This window comes from Sceloporus occidentalis, unplaced genomic scaffold, assembly GCF_023333645.1.
Source record: "Sceloporus occidentalis isolate IW3139 unplaced genomic scaffold, rSceOcc1.0.p SCAF_6, whole genome shotgun sequence".
Lineage (NCBI taxonomy): Eukaryota > Metazoa > Chordata > Lepidosauria > Squamata > Phrynosomatidae > Sceloporus > Sceloporus occidentalis.
Window position 1 is genome coordinate 72,597,551 of NW_028316986.1, and position 19,117 is coordinate 72,616,667.

The 19,117-nt window shown below is 37.9% G+C and overlaps 1 protein-coding gene across 9 annotated transcripts in view; it reads left to right on the top strand.

The window, feature by feature from the left end:
* Nucleotides 1–19,117, top strand: part of PDE10A (phosphodiesterase 10A) — a 378,653-nt gene that overhangs the window by 300,943 nt on the left and 58,593 nt on the right. For 7 of the 9 annotated variants that reach the window (XM_089530056.1, XM_089530059.1, XM_089530058.1 and 4 more), the window contains 5 exons: nt 4,136–4,185; nt 12,434–12,574; nt 13,663–13,818; nt 17,020–17,070; nt 18,899–18,975. In XM_089530056.1, the coding sequence (XP_089386182.1) occupies nt 4,136–4,185; nt 12,434–12,574; nt 13,663–13,818; nt 17,020–17,070; nt 18,899–18,975 (475 nt within the window). The remainder of the gene's footprint in view (nt 1–4,135; nt 4,186–12,433; nt 12,575–13,662; nt 13,819–17,019; nt 17,071–18,898; nt 18,976–19,117) is intronic. The other 2 variants (XM_089530052.1, XM_089530055.1) reach the window with 1 other exon arrangement.

Sequence of the window (19,117 nt, forward strand, 5' to 3'; positions counted from 1 at the left end):
TAATGAGAGGATTTATTGTAAATTGTAAAATTGCCTCCTTTTGATTAAATGAATAGTGAGACTACAGTCTATCCTCCACATCCACGTGGGTTAGGAGTGCAAGACGCCCGTAAAAAATCATGAATAACCTTCCCCTCAAGAAGAAGCCAGTTAAAGGGATGGACAGGTGGGGCAAGAGGAGCAAGCACACTCGCTCGTCTCCTTCCCTCACCCTCATGTCCCTTTAACTGGCTCCCTGCCCCTTTCCCAGTGGGATAGCCGTCTTCCCCAGGCAGCTATTCCACCAGGAAAGGTGCGGGGGATTGATCCTCCTCCCACTTTTCCCATTGGAATACCTGCCTGGGAAAGGCAGCTACCCCACCAGGAAAAGGGCAGGGGGGATGTTAATTCCACTCCACTCCTTTCCTGGTGGGGTGGCTGCCTTGGGAAGGCAGCTATCTGACCTGGAAAAGGGTGAGGGGGATAGATTTCCTCTGCCCCTTTCCCAGTGGGGTGGCTGCCTTCCCAAGGCAGCTATCCCACTGGGAAAGGGGTGGAAAGGAATCTATCCTCCTCACCCTTTTCCTTGGGAAGGCAGCCAATCCACCAAGAAAGAGTCGGAGGAATTGATCCTCTTCACCCTTTTCCTGGTGGAGTAGCTGCTTTGGGAAGGCAACTATTCCCACTGGGAAAGCGGCGGAGTTGGCGTGTGAACCCTTTCTGGCCTCTCCCTCCTAGGCTACCCTCCCCCTAGGGGAAAAGCCTGGGAGGGAGGAGGAGGGGAATTGTGCACGCACACAGCCTTGACCTTACAAATAATCAAAATTGCAAATATGGAGGGCCAACTGTACTATCTATGCAATGCAGCCACTTGCTGCTGCTTCCCAAGGCACACTGGGAGCTGGCTGAGTAATGACCCATCATTCAACAACACAAACCACTCTTTTGTCACACTCCCTAAGATTCCATCTTGCACTCCCTGGGGATGAGGGCACCGCAGGCTGAGCACCTCTGCTATAGTGGAAGTCTGAGACCTTTCCATAAGTAGTCTCATTGTAGGATAGAAACTAATATTAAAATGCAGTACTCAAAGAGCAGTATTACAGAGTATAACTAACCTACAGCATCCTGTAAAAATGGGGGAAATTGCATAATTACTGTCTGCAGTGAAATATATATATTATGAGGGACAGACTGTTCCAATTAGTAAAATATATGTGAATAAATGTACATAACTGCATACTAAAACTTCCAGGAAGGTATAAATTAAAACTTTCCATTAGATGATTTTACACAATCTTACACCAACATCCTACAGTGATAGACAGATTGTAAAGTTTCCCCCAGGTGGAACTACATTTCTCCTTCTCCTCTCCCTCAGGATTCACATTCTCCACATCTCCATTACCATTTTGTAGCAGATGGAGAGCTGGGAGCATTGGAGAAGTGTCTGGCTTTGTCCCAGTAGACAGATATATAACAATGGAGCACCTTCCAATACCTGTGGAGGACATCTGAGAATTCTTAAAGGGTGCCTTTGTTATTCTGCATCTGACTATAGGGATATAGCCAGATGCTTCTCCAACAACCCCAGCTTTCCACCAGGCTGTGGAGGAGGGTCCTGCAAGAGAAAGGTAAGCTCTGCCAGCCTATTTCCCCTTTATTCTTCCATTTTAGACTTTTTTCAATACAATGGTGGCTATTAGGTACTTTTGTTAAGGAGTTTGGAACACAAGTTACTTGATATTTGGTTGTTGAGTGATACATGTAATCTGGCCTAACACGTGATTTTTGGTTATAATAAGAAAATAACAAGGACATGTTATTTTACTATTACCATATATACTCGACTATAAGTCAACCTCATGTTGAGGGCAGGTTTTGGGGGCAAAATTATGGATTTTGATATGACCCTTGGATAAATTGAGAATAAAATTTAGGGACATGCAACAAAAGATCTAAATGATGAAACGAAGGAAAACAATGTCAAAGAACCTACAAAATTCTGGCATGCATAATGGTTTTGTCTCACACTAAAGGATGGATGGAAGGGAGAGCAGAGAGAGGTCAGTGCTTCCACAATAGATTTCATTCTTGATTTTTACCAGGGATGGTTCCCTTTTTATTAAGAGTTAAAGTATAATATTAACATCAGCCTGTGGATATGTCAACCTAGGTTTTTGGGGTCATTTTTTTGACTAAAATTTCTAGACTTATACATGAGTAGATACAGTATTCAAATATTTGGCTGTCAAGGTTTGCACCATGCTTATAATTCTCCATGTAACTGTTGTTCAGCAATATTAGTTTACATAGCAAAATGTAATCTTCTACCATTCTTAGGCTTCTTGGTAACATTTTCTTCCACCAGAGCTATTAGCTGGAGTCTGTTTATGGACAGACCAAACTCATGGAAAGCTCTATAACAATTTTGTTAATCATTTTAGGACAAAAACTGCTCTCATTCATACCAAACTAGACTCCACATGTCTTATATTTATACAACCATTGTGTCACTGCTTATGGGATCAGTTTCAGTTATTGTAGCTTGTGGATGTGGACAAGATACCTATTAGCTGCCTTGGGTGATTGTATAAAGATAATAATAATAATAATAATAATAATAATAATAATAATAATAATAATAATGCACACCTTATTCATCCTTGCCCTTCTTGGTGTCAAATGTAGCTGATACAGATTGATTGGGTGGATACAAAGAGTTGTATAAGGAGGCAATGGTGCTTTCTTTTTAGATCCAGAGCTATTAGACTATTGTTGTCCGATTACAAATATCCAATTCTTTGGCCAGATAATTAAGAAGACAATGTAAAATCAACTCCAGACATTTCTGGATGAAATGAAATTATCTACACACATTTCAGTGTGTTTTATTATTAACCTGGCTTTAATCCAGGATACAGCACAGCATGGCCTTTATTGCACCAATTTATGATCTTCTGTAGGAGACTGAAGGAAATAGTGCTGCCCTATTGATTCCCTTTGTGGCTTTCGATACTATTCTATTGGCCATGGTATCCTCCTGGAGTAGCTCCGTGGGTTAGGAGTTTTGTTTGTTTGTTTGTTTTTTGCTGATGTTTGTATTTCTTTTGTATTTCTAAGTATTTCTGATGTATAAATTTAGATATTTGTAATTTTAGATGTGTAATTTTGGGATTTCTCATTTTGGGTATTTTAGAAATTTTGTGATTTTAATTATTTGCTGTTGTGACGAATGGTTAGCTATCCTGAGCTTTTATAAGGGTCTGAATATAAATGAACAAATGAATGAATAAGATACATATATGTCGGTGATGTAAATTAAGTGAATTTAACATCAGAAACTGCTTGTATGATGCAGATGCTCAAGGAATTCCCTTCACTTCCATGGCAGCTGTAGTTCTGTTTTGCAAAGAAAGCTTGGAAGTAATGATAAATTGTCATGGGTTACACTGGGGCTATTGAAGGTGTTAAAAATGTAATCCTTAGCTCTCTCCACTCTTCTTCCCAATTTTCCCAGTTTTCTCCAGATTATACATGCACGCTCGCATACACAGCCAAGATCCAAGAGTGTACTTTGATAATTGATACTGGTGGAGTTGGGACTTTATTTTCTCTCTCCTTCAAGGATTAGCTCTCTATGTTTCCAGAGACACCTGCTCTAGAGGGTTTTCCAGTCCATGACTCATTTTGTGTGTGGAGTGGGGAGGTCAAGTTATGATTTCTGTAGAAACAGTGGAATCCAGTAGAAGGTGCACTGTTGGATTGTGGCCACATCTTAAATGTCTGTATTCCACTCTCTAACATCCCCAGTGCTTGATCTCCGAAGAAAGTAAGGCCATTGTAGAAAAATGTGCCTCTCTGACACGGATTTCAACATGTAGCCTGTATTTCCTCTAGAACCTGACAAACAAAATGTTTTAACATAATTCCTAATACATTTTTTTTATTCCAATGACACTATAAATTCTTGTAATACATTAGTAGAGCATTTTTGTTATTTTGTAGCACTTCACATTTCTGGCTCTCATAGGACATATCAGATACTTGTTGAAAATGATTATTTAATGCTGATTGTGAAATCTTGAAATACCAGCAAGAGAGTTTAGAAAATGTTCTTCTTAATGCTTTTTTTAAAAAATTGTTGCTTTGGCAGCTACAAATGCTGATGGATTTGCACTGTATTTCCTGGCTGACTGCAATAATGTAAGTATAAACTTTGAAAGCTATGTATTATATGAAGTTTGTCTCCTTTAAATGTCCTTTATATTTCACTAAGTTCAGTGGAGGATTACTTTACATTGGTTATAAATTATGTTGATACATTTCTGCAAATGCAGCTAATACATTTACAGATTGTTTAGATTTGGTGCATTTACAAATTTGGTGAATTTACAGTATTTTTGCATTGAATTTCAAAAGTACTCTGCATTAATTTACTGTATATATCTTTAGATTTTGAGAGCTGTGGTTTTAAGCCAGTGTACTTATACAAGTTGTTGAAACTTGTTTCCAAACGTTGACTCTATTAAGCAGCACATACCTGAGTATATGAGTGAGTTTGCCAAATACAAGCCATGTCTACTGACGTTCAGTCTACAGGGTGATAGGTAATGCTCCATCTAGTAACCTTGCAATATGCACAAGCCCTAAGATAGGTAATTTAAAATAAAAAACAAGAAGAGAGGAATGTGACATCTGAAAGTATGGAGAAATATTGTGTGGAACAATGAGAATTTCGTTTTTAAAAAACAAAGAAAGAAACCCTAACTTCTATAAATCTTTCAACATGTTAAACATTTAAATATTGCATAATTTTTGATGATCACCATGTCATCTTCCTTGTATTACTATGCTTGTCTAATTGTATCCCAACATCATGAAGAAGGGTTAGGCAATTCTGACTGGTATGTTAGTCATGTTACATTATTGCATCATATAATATAATACTTTAAATATTTGATGTTTATTGATTCTTAAATTCAAATGCTAATCCCAACTAGGGTAAATCCAGTCAATAGGAACTAGTTAAAGTCCTTTTTAATGTACGTTCTTTTGACTCAATCAGTGTCCACATTAGTTGAGATTAAGGACTGAATTTAGGCCCAACATTGCAATCTGAAGTAATCTTGCTACAGAATATATTCCACTGAATTCATTAAGATAAAATTCTTTATAAACATGCTTAGGATTATACGGTTGAAGTCACTTGTTCATGCTTAAACTTCTGTGGTGTAAATACATCATTTATCTATACCAAGTGTAGGCAAAATTCAGCCCATGGGCCACAGGGCCATTTTGGTAGCCCACAGAGGTCAAACATTTTTTGACAATTTGTTTTGCTACAAAACTCCCCAAAAAGATCTCCAGTGGATATAGAGGGCATTTCCAAATGTTTGCAACCTTCTTGGACCCTCTGGAATCAAAATGAAATTTTGTGAAATTTATCAAAAAATCCATTGCCTCAAAACTCTAAAAATTCCCTTTAGGTGCCTAAGACTACAAAAACAAAGCAAAGCCAAAACAAAAGCAATAAAGCAGACCATGCCCCTATATCCCATAAAGGATGTTTGGGAGCAAAATATTATTATTATTGTACAGGAGCAGGTGTGGCCCTGCAAGGTGTTCTGGACGGTTATTGCACCCCCTCGTCTTCCACAGTTGCCCACACTAGATTTATATCATTCTTGACTTTTAACCATAGCTTAATATGAATACAACCTAATTTTCTTATCAAAGAGCTCCTAAGTGTTTAAATGAGAGATTTTAACATTTCAAGCACATAATATTAGCTGTGTTACCTTTGTCTGCATACTGTTTTTCTTTCAAGAAAATTAACAATCAGTGTAACACAATCTGTTTAGATGTATGTTCCATTTTTGATAGATCATATTCTTTTGTAGATGTAAAAAGTCTGCTATTACAACTATGTTCCATTAATTTTTAGGGGACAGGGGGATTTAGGCAGACCTGACTGTATTTCCCACTGGCTTAATCCAACAGAGTAAATGCTGCTGGCAAAACTGTTTCTATCAGCAGACTAGAACAATCTCTTTTCTACTCTACAACCCCATGTACACCTTAAAAAGGTGCTCTGGGGAGGCAAGGATACACACACATCACACCAGGGATTTAGGCAAGAAGGAATGGGTGGGTGGGGGGGGGGGGAAATATGACATTAGATTTAGGCCTAAATGGCTAATGCCGTGCACCAAGGAATTCCAGAAGAAAATTAGTATGTGCTTTATAAACTGTAGCAAAGCCTTTGATTGAATAGATCATGAAAAACTATGGGATGCTTTTAAAGACATGGGAGTGCCACTACATTTGGTAGTCCTGATGAGAAATCTGTTCTTAAGACAAGAGGTTATGGTCAGAACAGAATATGGAGAAACAGAAGATTCCCAACTGGCAAAGACGTCAGGCAAGGATGCATTGTATCACCCTACTTCTTCAGCTTGTGCACAGAAAATATCATACAAAGAATAGGCTTGAATTCAGAGAAAGTTAGAGTGAAGATAGGAGGAAAGGACATCAGCAGTGTAAGATATGCAGATGACACCATACTAGTAGCAGAAAATGTCATAGACTTGGAACAAGTCCTTAAGATCAAGGAAGAAAGTGCAAAAGCAGACTTATTGCTGAACATAAAGAAAACAAAAATAATGACCGCAGAGAATCTACATAAATAATGGGGAAAGAAAAATAGGTAAAGACTTTTCGTACCTAGGATAAAACATTGATTGGAATGGGGATTGCAGTCAAGAAATAAGAAGAAGACTAGGAATAGGAAGGGCAGCCATGTAGGAATTAGAGAAGATCCTAAACAGTAAAGATATATTATTGAGCACTAAAGTTAGAATTGTCAAAGCCATGGTGTTTCCAATCACCATGTACCAATATAAGAGCTGGACAGTTAAGAAAGCTGAGAGAAAGAAAATAAACTCATTTGAGGTGAGGTGCTGGATAAGAGTGTAGAGGATACAATGGATGCCAAAAAGACAAATAAGCAGAGCAGTTGAAGATAAAGAGAGGCTTAGAGATACAAGGTTTCTATAAATCAAGGCCAACTCAAGGCCAGTTAACAGCAGTAATACTCCATCAGGTGTCTTCTCCTGTGGTGGCTGATTTTAATATTATGTTTTCTATGGTTTCATATTAAAACACCTCATAGTTAAATACCTGCTCTCTCACTAATGTATCACACCTTTGTTGATAACTTATACCTTGGCTGAATTCCTGGGATACATTTACCTGAAAATAATGAATATGAATATATACGTATATGATGCTGACATGCAGTCTTTTCTTTATATAAAAAAATTGCAAACCTAAATACGTAATATGTAGTTCTAGAATTCAAAATAATATTTTTTACTTAATTCTTCTTCATAGACAGTGCCATCTAGTGACCTTAATTAATATTTCGTGAAATCAAAAGGATAAATATTATCTCTTATCTAATTAAATAATAGAATTTTTATTTCTTGTGGATTAGATTCAGAGAAGCAGCAGCAGCTGGTGTGGTTCCTACATCAGTAGGGTGGTGAACCTACTATGGGGTTTAGTCTGAACAGGATACGAACAATCTAAGTTGTTGAATTTAAATAATAAAAAATAAATAATAAAACTTTTATTTGTATACCGCTTTTCCTTCCGATCAAAGCGGTTTTACATCATTAAAACTCTATGATCCAAGTCATAGTACAATATAACAGCAATGCATACAGTTTCAAAAATAGCCCTGATCTCTAAAATATATTCAGGGCTCTAAAGTGTTTCTTTTTAAAAGTTCGAATGAAGACCAGAGTAGATTCAGGCCTCACTAACAAAAAGCCAACACGGGAAAGCTGTCTTGCATGAGCAAAATTGTTTTGTCCTGGCAGCAGGCACCTTTTGATCCATAATGGATTCACTTAGCTTTCATACACAATTTGCAGGTATAAGTTTAGATAAGGTGAGAGAGATAATTGTTATTTTTAAAAACTAAACTGAAGATTATTTTTATTTCAAAGCAACTTATGTAAAACAGGTTAAAAAAGTTTGATGTAGTGGAACAAACTGTCCAGCTGAAAAAAATTAAAAGTTAAGCAAGTTTTATCACAGAGGTCAATGTATATATCGTCAACCTAAAAAACCCTATTGTTCAACTGATGCTCATTTATATTGTATTAAATTATTGCATTTCAGACCTCACCACTTACAGAGCACATTTTTAAAGTGGTTAATTTTACAGTACCCTATACTTTCATCAGCCATTGTGTTTTTGAATGTTCATAACATTTCCTATAAACAAAACTAGTAAACATTAACATAGTATTAACCAGCATTTGTTCTGCATAGATAAAAATACACATTTGTGCACTCATTGTAAAATTTCAAATTGTTTAGTTTATTACAATTGATGAGAATCTTTAGGGTTTTTAAAATTCTCACCATATTATTTTATAAACGCACCTGTAGCAGTTTAGAAAAATCAGCTGATTTGTTTATGTTTTTCTACATTTTATGTACCGGGTAACTGTTTTCCAGATCTTGAAACAAAAAAACATGAACACACAGTGGGGAAGGACTTTACCTCCTCTGAACACCTTAAAATTGCCTTTAAATAGGCTATCTATATCAGAGGAACTTCAGCCAGAGATTGCAATATGAAACATCTGAATTACATAAAAAGTAAATATAGCCATTAGTGATAAGAAAAATTCCCAATTCCGTAGTGTGACACCATTATTTAGCCACCAGAGGTCCACAAAAATGTGCAAACTTTCAAGATGTCCAGTTTTTTTTTTTTTAATTGGGAAAACTCATACTAGAACTGAGGCAGGGTTAGGGAGGCTACTTTAATGTTGAAGCCAAGTTCACTTCCATCTCCTGCAGCTTGTATATGGACAAAGGTTGGTTTTCTTTTTAAATACTACACATATTAATTTGCTGTTGTTAACTGGCTTCATGTCGATCTCGACTGATGGTGACCCTGCTGATGAGACATCTCCAAGACCCTCTGTCCTCTACTGCTCTTCCCAACTCCTGCAAACTCATATTCATGATCTCTTTAAAAGTGTCCATCCCTCTTGCATGCGGCCTTCCTCTCTTTCTACTCTCCTCTACCTTTCCTAGCATTACTGTTTTTTCCAATGATTCATGTCTTCTCATGATGTGTCCAGGGACATTTCTGGCTTAATCTGCTCTAGGACCCATTTGTTTGTCTTTTTGGTCGTCCATGGGATCCTCAGCACTCTTCTCCAGCACCACATATCAAATGAATTGATTTTCTTCCTAATTTCTTTTTTAACTGTCCAACTCTCACAGCCATACATTGTAATGGGGAATACAGTGGCTTGCATGATTCTAACTTTTGTACTGTATTGTACAGCTTTGAATTTTAGGATCTTTTTTAGTTTTTTCATAGCTGCAGTTCCTATCCTTTTTGATTTCCTGGCTTCAGTCCCCATTTCTCTCAATATTTGATCCCAGATATAAGAACTCTTTTACTATTACTAGTTTGGATTTATGTCTAGTTTGAATTTATGTAAGTTCTCCATGGCCATTATTTTTGCTTTCTTTATATTCAACAGCACCTCTGACTTTGTGCTTTCTTCTTTGATCTTCCTTAGTAGTTGATTCAGGTCTGTGAGGTTTTCTGCTAGTATTATGTTGTCATCAGCATATCTCAGATTGTTGATATTTCTTCCTCCTATATTCCTTCCTCCTTCTTCTGTGCCCAAGCCTTCTTTCCTTATTATATGTTCTGCATATAAGTTGAAAGGTAGAGTGATAAGATGCAGCCTTGTCTGTCCCCTTTGACAATTAGGAGCCATTCTGTTTCTCCATGTTCTGTTCTGATGGTAGCCTCTTGTCCTGAGTACAGATTCCTCATCAAGACTTATCAGATGTGTTGACACTCCCATGTCTTTAAGGGTTTTCCATAGCCTTTCATGAACTATGCAATCAAAGGCTTTGCTATAGTCTATAAAGCACATGATGATTTTCTTTTGGAATTCCTTGGTCTGCTCCAGTAGTCATCATTTGTTTGTGATGTGATCCCTAGTACTTTTTCCTTTTCTGAATCCTGCTTGGACCTCTGGGATCTCTCTTTCCATGTATGGTTGGAGCCAATGTTGCAGAATTTTAGCATGATTTGCTTGCGTGGGAGATGAGTGCTATGGTCCTATAGTTGCTGCAGTCTCTTATGATTCCTTTTTTGTGAATGGGGATGTAGATTGATTGCTTCCAATCTGTTGGCCATTGCTTTGTTTTCCATATTTGTATATCATCTGTTCTTCTCTTTTTAGAATTTGAGGTTCACCTTCATATGGCTCTTCATTCCATGTGTCCTTAATGTTGTCATCTTTTTTATATATATTAATACAGCCCACCAATACCAGGATGTCTGTATTACTACCAGCAATTGGTCTGTGAATGGCTACTGTTAACATTGGACCTTATCACATGGGAGGCAAACTCCCAAATCCCATGGATAAATGGGGTTTAGATCCTGGGATTATCCCGCAAAAGCAGCTTTCTGCATGAGTTTTTGCAGCTTTCTGCATGAGTCAATGTCACATTAATGCTCAATTACCCTAACGTTGTCTGAAAACAATCCTGCTTTCACATGATATTCATGGGTTTAAACCCTATTTATCTATGGGATTTGGGCGCTTCCCTCCTGTGTGATAAGGTCCAGTATTACCATTGTCTGTACATTACTGTATTTCATTTTACTCTGACCTTGCTGTTTAGAATTCTCCTTCCCACCCAGCCTTGTGTTTGTAGACACTTTCAACTGAAGATAATACAGTGCACCTGCATCATATGTGGGCGCTTTATACGCTGCTTTCAGCATATGCTGAAAGCAGTGCTGCTTCTTTCAGCATATGCTGAAAGCAGTGCTGCTTCTTTCAGCGCCATGCACCAGAAAAAATGATGGTGCATGCACTTGTGGCGTGCGCATGCACCACCACAATCATGAGCCCCCTGAGCCTATACACTTTTTAGTTTAGGCCGGGGGGGGGGGGGGAGCTGAAACTGATCTCCCACATAAAACAAGGGCACACTGTACTTCATGCATTTGATGAAGCAGACTGTAGTCCAGTAGCTGGCTGCTAGTATTTAACATGCATTCAGATTCAAAATTTACCTATTTTGCAGAACAATAAGTATCACTAAGGGGCTGAGCAGATGGAGAGGAAAAACTGGGCTGATCCTGGATTTTCCCAAACTATTTGGAAACCCTGCTGTCCACATCCACATCAAGCTGTGCCTCTTGTTGTCCCCCCCCCCAAAGCATGCACACCATTGCAGGGACACACCACTCAAGACCAGAATTACCCCCCACCCAGCTGCCATCCCACTGGATGTCCCAAATGACCATCCACACAGTCTCACGAGTGGTAGAGTGGCCCTACAGTGCATCAGTGCACCCAGTGACACATTGACAAAGCACAGTCATGGGTGTCCCCATACATACCCCCTTCCCCCCATGTCCCCCTGTTGGACTTTCTGCTTTTTGTATGTTTTAATTAAATCCATTGCATTATTGGCAACTTGATGTGTTTGACATACTTTCACATCATGGGGTGTGTGACAGTATGTGCAATGGGTTGATGGTGCAGCTAGCCACTTGTATGCCTGTATGCTTAAAAAAAACACACCCTGTATGGCCAGCAGTGGTGCCAATGGCTTCATCTCATCAGTCCCAGGTTGCATGCTTCAAACTGTTTCTGTACACTACCTTGGTTTTCCAGCATTCTCACACTCACTCCATGCTGTTTATATGCCAGTGTGATAATGCTTATTTTCTGCATTAAAGTGGAGTATCAAAGCTTCTTTTTGCTCTGGTTTTTAGCCCCAGAATATGGCTTCATGTTGATTTTCATACAGTTTGGGATCATATGTTATCAAGTCAGTTTGAAGCTGCTTTATTTTGCCATTGCAGACAAACTCCCAAGTAAACATTATAAAGCATGTTCTCTAAGTTAAATATAGTGAAATATTTCTAGCATTGTATAAGCAAACTAATTGTGTACATAATGGAATGTGGATGTGAGTTTTAGACTTGCACACTGACTGTCACCATACGTAAACTATTGATTGTATATTGGGACCTCAGCACAGAAATGTTTGTGAATGGGCCCCATGCAGGTGATCTGGTCCATTTACAGCCTGGCCACCAGATTGGATGATTAAAGAAACTCAGCTGTTATAATTATGAGCATGAAATTATCTGCCAAATTGTATAATTCTGAAAAACTTCACAAGGAGCAAATAGTGAACTGATAAAAACAAACAAAAATCACAACTAACCACCTTGTAAATCATTATTTCAAAAAGTAAAAGTGAATGTCTCTCAAATACTAATCAGATTTCCCCCCCTGATAAAACAAATATGATTTAATGATGGGGAAGCAGCCAGACATTTTAACTACAGATTCTTTGTTGTTCTTCTTCTCAGAGTCTTTGTGTGTTTACACCACCGGGAATGAAGGATGGACAACCACAGCTTGTTCCTGCAGGACCCATTAAGCTTGGCACTACAATATCTGCTCATGTAGCTAAGTCTAGGAAGACATTATTAGTAGATGATATTTTAGGGGTAGGTTTTTCTGTCTTGTTTTACAATAATGGTGTGCTTGACAAAGTAATCTCAAAGATCTGTGTACTGAAAGGCATGAGTGTGTGACTGGAAACTGAAGTTTAAGTGACTCTTCATTTGCAAAAGGGAGTTAAGCCATCAGAGTGGGTGGGATGAGGCTAGCACATTAGCTATAGAGGCTCTGAGCATGCCAGCAGGAAGTTCTAGGCACCAGAGATTTTCTACCAGTGGTGTTTTAACTGTCTGTAATGCAAAGTCTTCCAGGGCATCTATTTAAATCTAAAGGATCCAAAGCTATTTTATTACCGAGAAAGACAGCAGTTTTAGGCCCACATGTCACATGGAGCTAGCATAGTCAGTTCTGGCATCCTATTGAAATCAGTCTGTGTGTGGGTTAAAAAGAACTGAGAAAAGGATTCAAGTTGGGAGCTTGCAATGATCTGATACTGTACAGTGACTTACATAAAAGTCTTCCTCTCGTAGTTTTTAGAAATTATTCAGGGGTATTAAATATTTCATTGTCTTGTATTAAACATTTTATTCATTATTCTAAAAAAATAAAATAAAATTCCACAATCCTCCTCCACCCCCACCCCCACCCCCCCCAAGTTTAATTGAGAAAAATGCTTTTGGGGGGAAATGGGACAAAAGATTTTTCCTGTTTTTTTTGTTTTTTTTTTTTCATTTTACTCTCTGTTCCTACATTTCTGGCTGTAGTAGGAAATAATAGACCAATTCAAAACATTTCTGTTTCCTCAGAGTTAAACATTAAAAACCGAGGAAGAGGATGGCTTTGGATTATGATGAGGAACTCCTTGAATGCCTCTTTAATCAGCTTAACCTAAAAACTCAGATCCCATTTAGATAATTAAGATTAAAAGAATAATAATTTCTGCAACATTTCAGCATTTGGTGCACTTACATTCCTTTTTGTAAACTTCTTAAATAGAGCACTAATATTTTGATAACTAAGGACAGATTCTATAATAGTATCTTGTGCAGGCAAAATGAAGAAAATGGAAACAAGAGGTAATGCTAAATAAAACAAATGTTATACCACCAATATAAAAATATACCTGTCTTTCTAGGACGAGCGCTTTCCCAAAGGTACTGGACTAGAATCAGGGACTCGTATCAAGTCTGTGCTTTGTTTGCCAATTGTTACTGCACTTGGTGACCTGATTGGTATTCTGGAGCTTTACCGACACTGGGGCAATGACACCTTCCATCTTACTCACCAAGAGGTAAGGCCTAAATGGAACAGTGATAATTTACATTTTCCTTTTAGGAGGTCGTGAAGCTGCTTTTATGATTGCGGCTCAGATTTGCTTTACAATTATAACACTGTTATAACACTATTATATAAATAAAATGTTTAAAATATAGCCCAGCTTTTTAAAAAGGGAAAAGCAGACATTCATAGCTGTAATTTTGATCAGAGGAGTGAGAAGTAATGTTTACATCTGCTGTTTTTATGTTTCTCTCAAATGCCTCTCCCGTGACATGGAATTTCAGATGTATATTTAACAATGTAAACATCAGTGGCCTATGGTCCAGTGCAAGAAAGTGCCTCCTCACACCGTTTCATGCTGGGGTGCCCTTTTTGTTTGAATCACAGGCCAACAGAGGGGAAAGTATGTGGGGGGGGGGGGAGAGGTTGATGTTGTGCAAAAAATGGCTAGCAAGGAAAAGTTTACACGTGTCCTGCTCTTATCCCTCTTCCTCGCAGAATCAGAACCTACTCAGGCTTTCATTTATTTACTTATTTTTTAAAAAATGGATAAGTGGATTTGTTACATGTATTTGCATGCAAAAGTCTGTCCTCCCCATATGCAGGGGATTCGTTCCGGACCCCGCTATGTATGGGAAAAAGAGCGTATGCTCAAGCCTCATAGGAAATAATGGGGTGCTTGCTTGCGGCAGCACACAGGGTGCGCCGTGCAAGTACACGCCCTATTATTTCTTCCTGGGCTTGCCTTCTGTGTGAGCTCAAAGCCGTGGAAGGCAAGCCCGCCTATAAGGAGGGCCAACTGTATATAGTAAATCCCATAGATAGAACATGTAGCAGTTTCTGTTCCATCTGTGGTGAGATGTATAAGTTGATCGATAACATTTTTATACATGCATTTTATTGTTAGGCACCTGTAAAAGAGTAGGATTCCTTAAAAGGTATAATAAAAGCAAATCATATAAAGGAGAATATATATATATATATATATATATATATATATATATATATATTTGTATTACAAATTAATTAAAATTATCTAGAAGTATATTTGCTCCTTCTTTATAGTTCTTATGTATAGATGCTGAATGTGGGCAGAGCTTCTTTTGGAAACATTTCTGACAGTTTAGGAATAATAATATCTGTGGGAGTGGGCAGGGCAAGGGTTACAGATTCCATCCCACCTTTGTCTTGACCATGGCTGAGCAGCTATGTCTGAAGCATTCATATACTGCTATCAGCTATGTCTGTGTCTGGACTGACATTTTCTTTGGAGAGCTCACTTTGTTCTTTCTTTATTTGTAGCCCTTTGTCCCACCTCTGGTTAGCCAACATGAATCTCTACCTTCATATAGAGATCATGACAAAGAAATATTGATTGCTTCTCTGTGAATGTAGTTCTTCAAGTGGTCATCTTGACAAATATATCATTGCCTGCTGCAGGTGCAGTTATGCCTGTGCTTCCATTTTTATAACCAAAGTATCAGGAGCTGAACATAATGGTAATGCAAAAGCCACATGTTTTTGATTGTGTGGTTAAAGAATGGAATGCGACTCACACCAAAAATATAGGCTAGCTTTTTACATTCAGAGAACAGCAGTTATAGGCAATTAATCTGTTTTTATGAGATAATTTAAGTGACACATAGACTCAGAACTGTAATATTGGTAAGTACCCCAAAGCTCATATAGTCCACCCACTGCTGATATAGGAAATAATAATAACAGCAGCAGCAGTAACCAGCACTCCACTATAGGGATACCATGGTCAAAGGTGTTGGAAGCCTTTGAGAGGTGCAGCAGAACCAACAGGGACACCTCCCCCATTTAGACCCTGCAAAGGTCATCCACCAAAGTGACCAAAGCTGTCTCTGTCCCATAACAAGGCCTGAAACCAGATTGAAATGGAGATAGATAATCTGTTTCATTGAGGAATCCCAGGCACTGGAGGGCAATCTCACAGTCTTTTGCCTTGCCCAGAAATGGAATGTTGGCTACTGGCTGATAGTTATCTGTTATAGAGGGATTCAGGGTATGCTTTTTTCAATAGATGCTTTATTACTGCTTCTTGGGACCCCACCTTGTTGTAAGGAGGCACTGACTACTGCATTCACCCACTTGTCCAGTCCCCCTATAGCCCTTTTAATGACCCATGAAGAACAAGGATCAGGCAGACATGTTGTAGCTCTAACTGTTCTAAGGAAATCCACAGTTATACAGCCCTGACAGATGGCCGTCCAACTTACTCACCAAAACCTCCAGCAAAAGAGTATCAATTAGCAAATAGCCCTTACCATCAAGACATTCTTCCTAGTGTTTAGTCAAAATCTCTTATAATTTGGATTTATTGGTTCAGGTCCTACACTCTGGAAGAACAGGGAACAGATTTCCTCAATCTACCATGGGACAGCCCTTCAAATATCACTGTGATATCATTTTTCATTCTTCTCTTGGCTAATCATATTCAAATCTTACGAGTTGTTTCTCATAAGACATTTTTATAGACCTTTCATCATTTTATTCACATTCCCTGGACATATTACTGCAATTAACCTTCAGTATCACAGCTGTCATATGAACATTTCATTGATGTGAAGGCTTTCATGGCCAACATCCATAGTTTTTTGTGGGTTTTTCGGGCTATGTGGCCATGTTCTAAAAGAGTTTCTGCCTGATGTTTCGCCAGCATCTGTGGCTGGCATTTTCAGAAATAAAAACATCTTTCTCTGAAGATGCCAGCCACAGATGCTGGCAAAACATCAGGAATAAACTCTTCTAGAACATGGCCACATAGCCCAAAAAACCCACAAAAAACTATTTCATTGATGGTTTGTTTCAGTTTTGCTGCTACTTTTATACTGTTGTTTTATATTGTGGTATTTTAATGTTCTTATTTCAATGCTTATGTTTATTATATTGTAATTGTAATTTAAAGTATTTCAAGAAGGACAGAATATACATCAAATAGATAAATATTATCATCTTGCTTTCTGTTAACAGAACCATGTTAACAATGTAGTTAATGTTATATTTAAATGCCAATCTTTATGCATGCATGAACCGGAGTGAAGAAAGATTTTTATGGGGTAAATGTTCTTCACTCATTACTTATGTACTTTAAAACAAATTGATCCGAAGTTGCTATTAACCTCAAAAAGGCTGAACCTGTTCTTTCCGAGAGAATTTGAAAAGCCAGAATGTGTTTTCTTTGTTTCAGGTTGCAACAGCAAATCTTGCCTGGGCCTCAGTAGCAATACATCAAGTAGAGGTAAGTCTCTGGATTAAATTTTAATTTTTTTTAAAGCAGTGAACTACTTTGGAGGACATTAAAATTATCTGAATAATGTCAAAATTTGGATAATGCAATGATTTTACTGTGTGTTTCCAAAAATGATTGATTAACAACTCTTTTTTAACTTGAATCCAGTCCAAACATTATTCTTTCATACTTCAAATGGTGTACCAAAGACATCATTCCCTTAAATCTTATTGTTAGTCCTACCTAGTCCAAATCCACTAAGTCAACACTTAAAGAAGTTCAAATGATTCAGCTCTAAGAGGGATTAATAATAGGGTTCATGCCTTTGGCCTCAGATCCTCCAGTGAGCTCAGCCTTTTTCTTTCACCAAACCTAGATGGCAATGTGGAGGGCTTGCAGTGACCCTTCCTGCTGCCACGATTGTATCAGTATCATGAGCTTCACACACTCAGTTCCCATGGATTCAGTTGGCCCTACTTAATCTGAAAGGGACTGTGCCCACCTAAATATGATTGTGTGACAAGTCTGTACTTTTTTAAAAAATGTTCATTTTAGGATTTTTTTCTAGATCCAGTATTTCATTAATTAATATAAAAATAATTTATAGTGACTGATATGCTTGAACATTTTCATTGGTTCCTTTAGCTGTAACTGTAAATCAGTTTTAAATCAGTAGGGTTTAAATCCCAAATGGACCACTTCAGATTATCAAAATTATGTGAGCTAAATGTATTTGGTTGGTCTCAACTGGAGTACACTGAGAAATACATAACTTGGAAAGTCAGCATTTTATAAGTCTACTCTAGTTGGAACTAACATTTGGATTTAAGCCTTTATAAACAGCATTAATTCAGTTTTCCCCCCTAAATATTTACATCAATAATTAAACTTGGCAAAATGCTGCCCTTTTTCATTTTCTGTACTCTGAAAAGAACTTTTCATAGAATTATAGAGTTGGGAGAGACCACAACGGCCATCCTGTCCAACCCCCTGCTATACAGGAATATACAATAAAGCACTCCTGACAGATGGCCAACCAACCTCTGTTTAAACCCCCCCCCCTTTAAAAAAAGAAGGACACTGAGGCAGCATCTTCCACTGTCAATCAGCTCTTACTGTCAGGAAGTTCCTCCTAGTCTTTAGGTGGAATCTCTTTTCCTTTCAGGGCAAAGGAAGTGGTAGAGGATAATACAGCTTGCTGATCTGTTATTGGCTGTCTTATAGGTTACTTCGACAAGATGGAGAAAAGATTATCTATGTTAAATAGAAAAGTGGACACTTGGACTTTCTCAATAGGTTTAGTGAAGTGGATAGAAGGTAGTATCCTAGGTTTTTGTATTCAGTGATTATATTCAAAGGAAGGGACAGACAGTAATCCCAACAGAAAAATGTTCTGTTTTTCAAAGATGATAGAAATAATTATCAGAGATTCAAACCACTGCAGAAATAATCCAGTTTGAGACTACTTTAACTGCCCTGGCTCAGTGCTAGGGAATCTAGGGAAATGTAATTTATTCTGGCACCAGAGTTTTCTGATAGAGAAGGCTAAATGTCTCACAAAACTACAGTTCCCAGATTTCCCTGGTATTGGGCCAGGGCAGTTAAAGTGGTCTCAAACTGGATTATTTCTGCAGTAGGTCATTGTTTTGGACCACAGTTAGTATATCTGTATTTACACAATAAATGACCTCAAATTAAAGTTTGATATATCTGACTTCTTCTGCTTATATGTTCACATATTACCAATATATCTCAATTAGTCCTCCTTAGTAAACAGGTAGGATGTATGTTCCACAGATTCACTCTCATTCTAATCTTCTGCTTAAGTAAGCAATAGTTTATCCAATCCAATCAGGTGTCGAGGGGCCTTGCCAAACAGACGGAACTGAATGACTTCCTGCTTGATGTATCAAAGTAAGTTACAAATGAAACATAATCACAATAGCAGCATTGTTTACATTTTTTTCTAGGTAATGGATACATTTTTATTTCTCTGTGTTTACTCATTCCTCTGGGAATCAGTCTAAATCTTTCCATTATTTATTTCTGTTTAAGG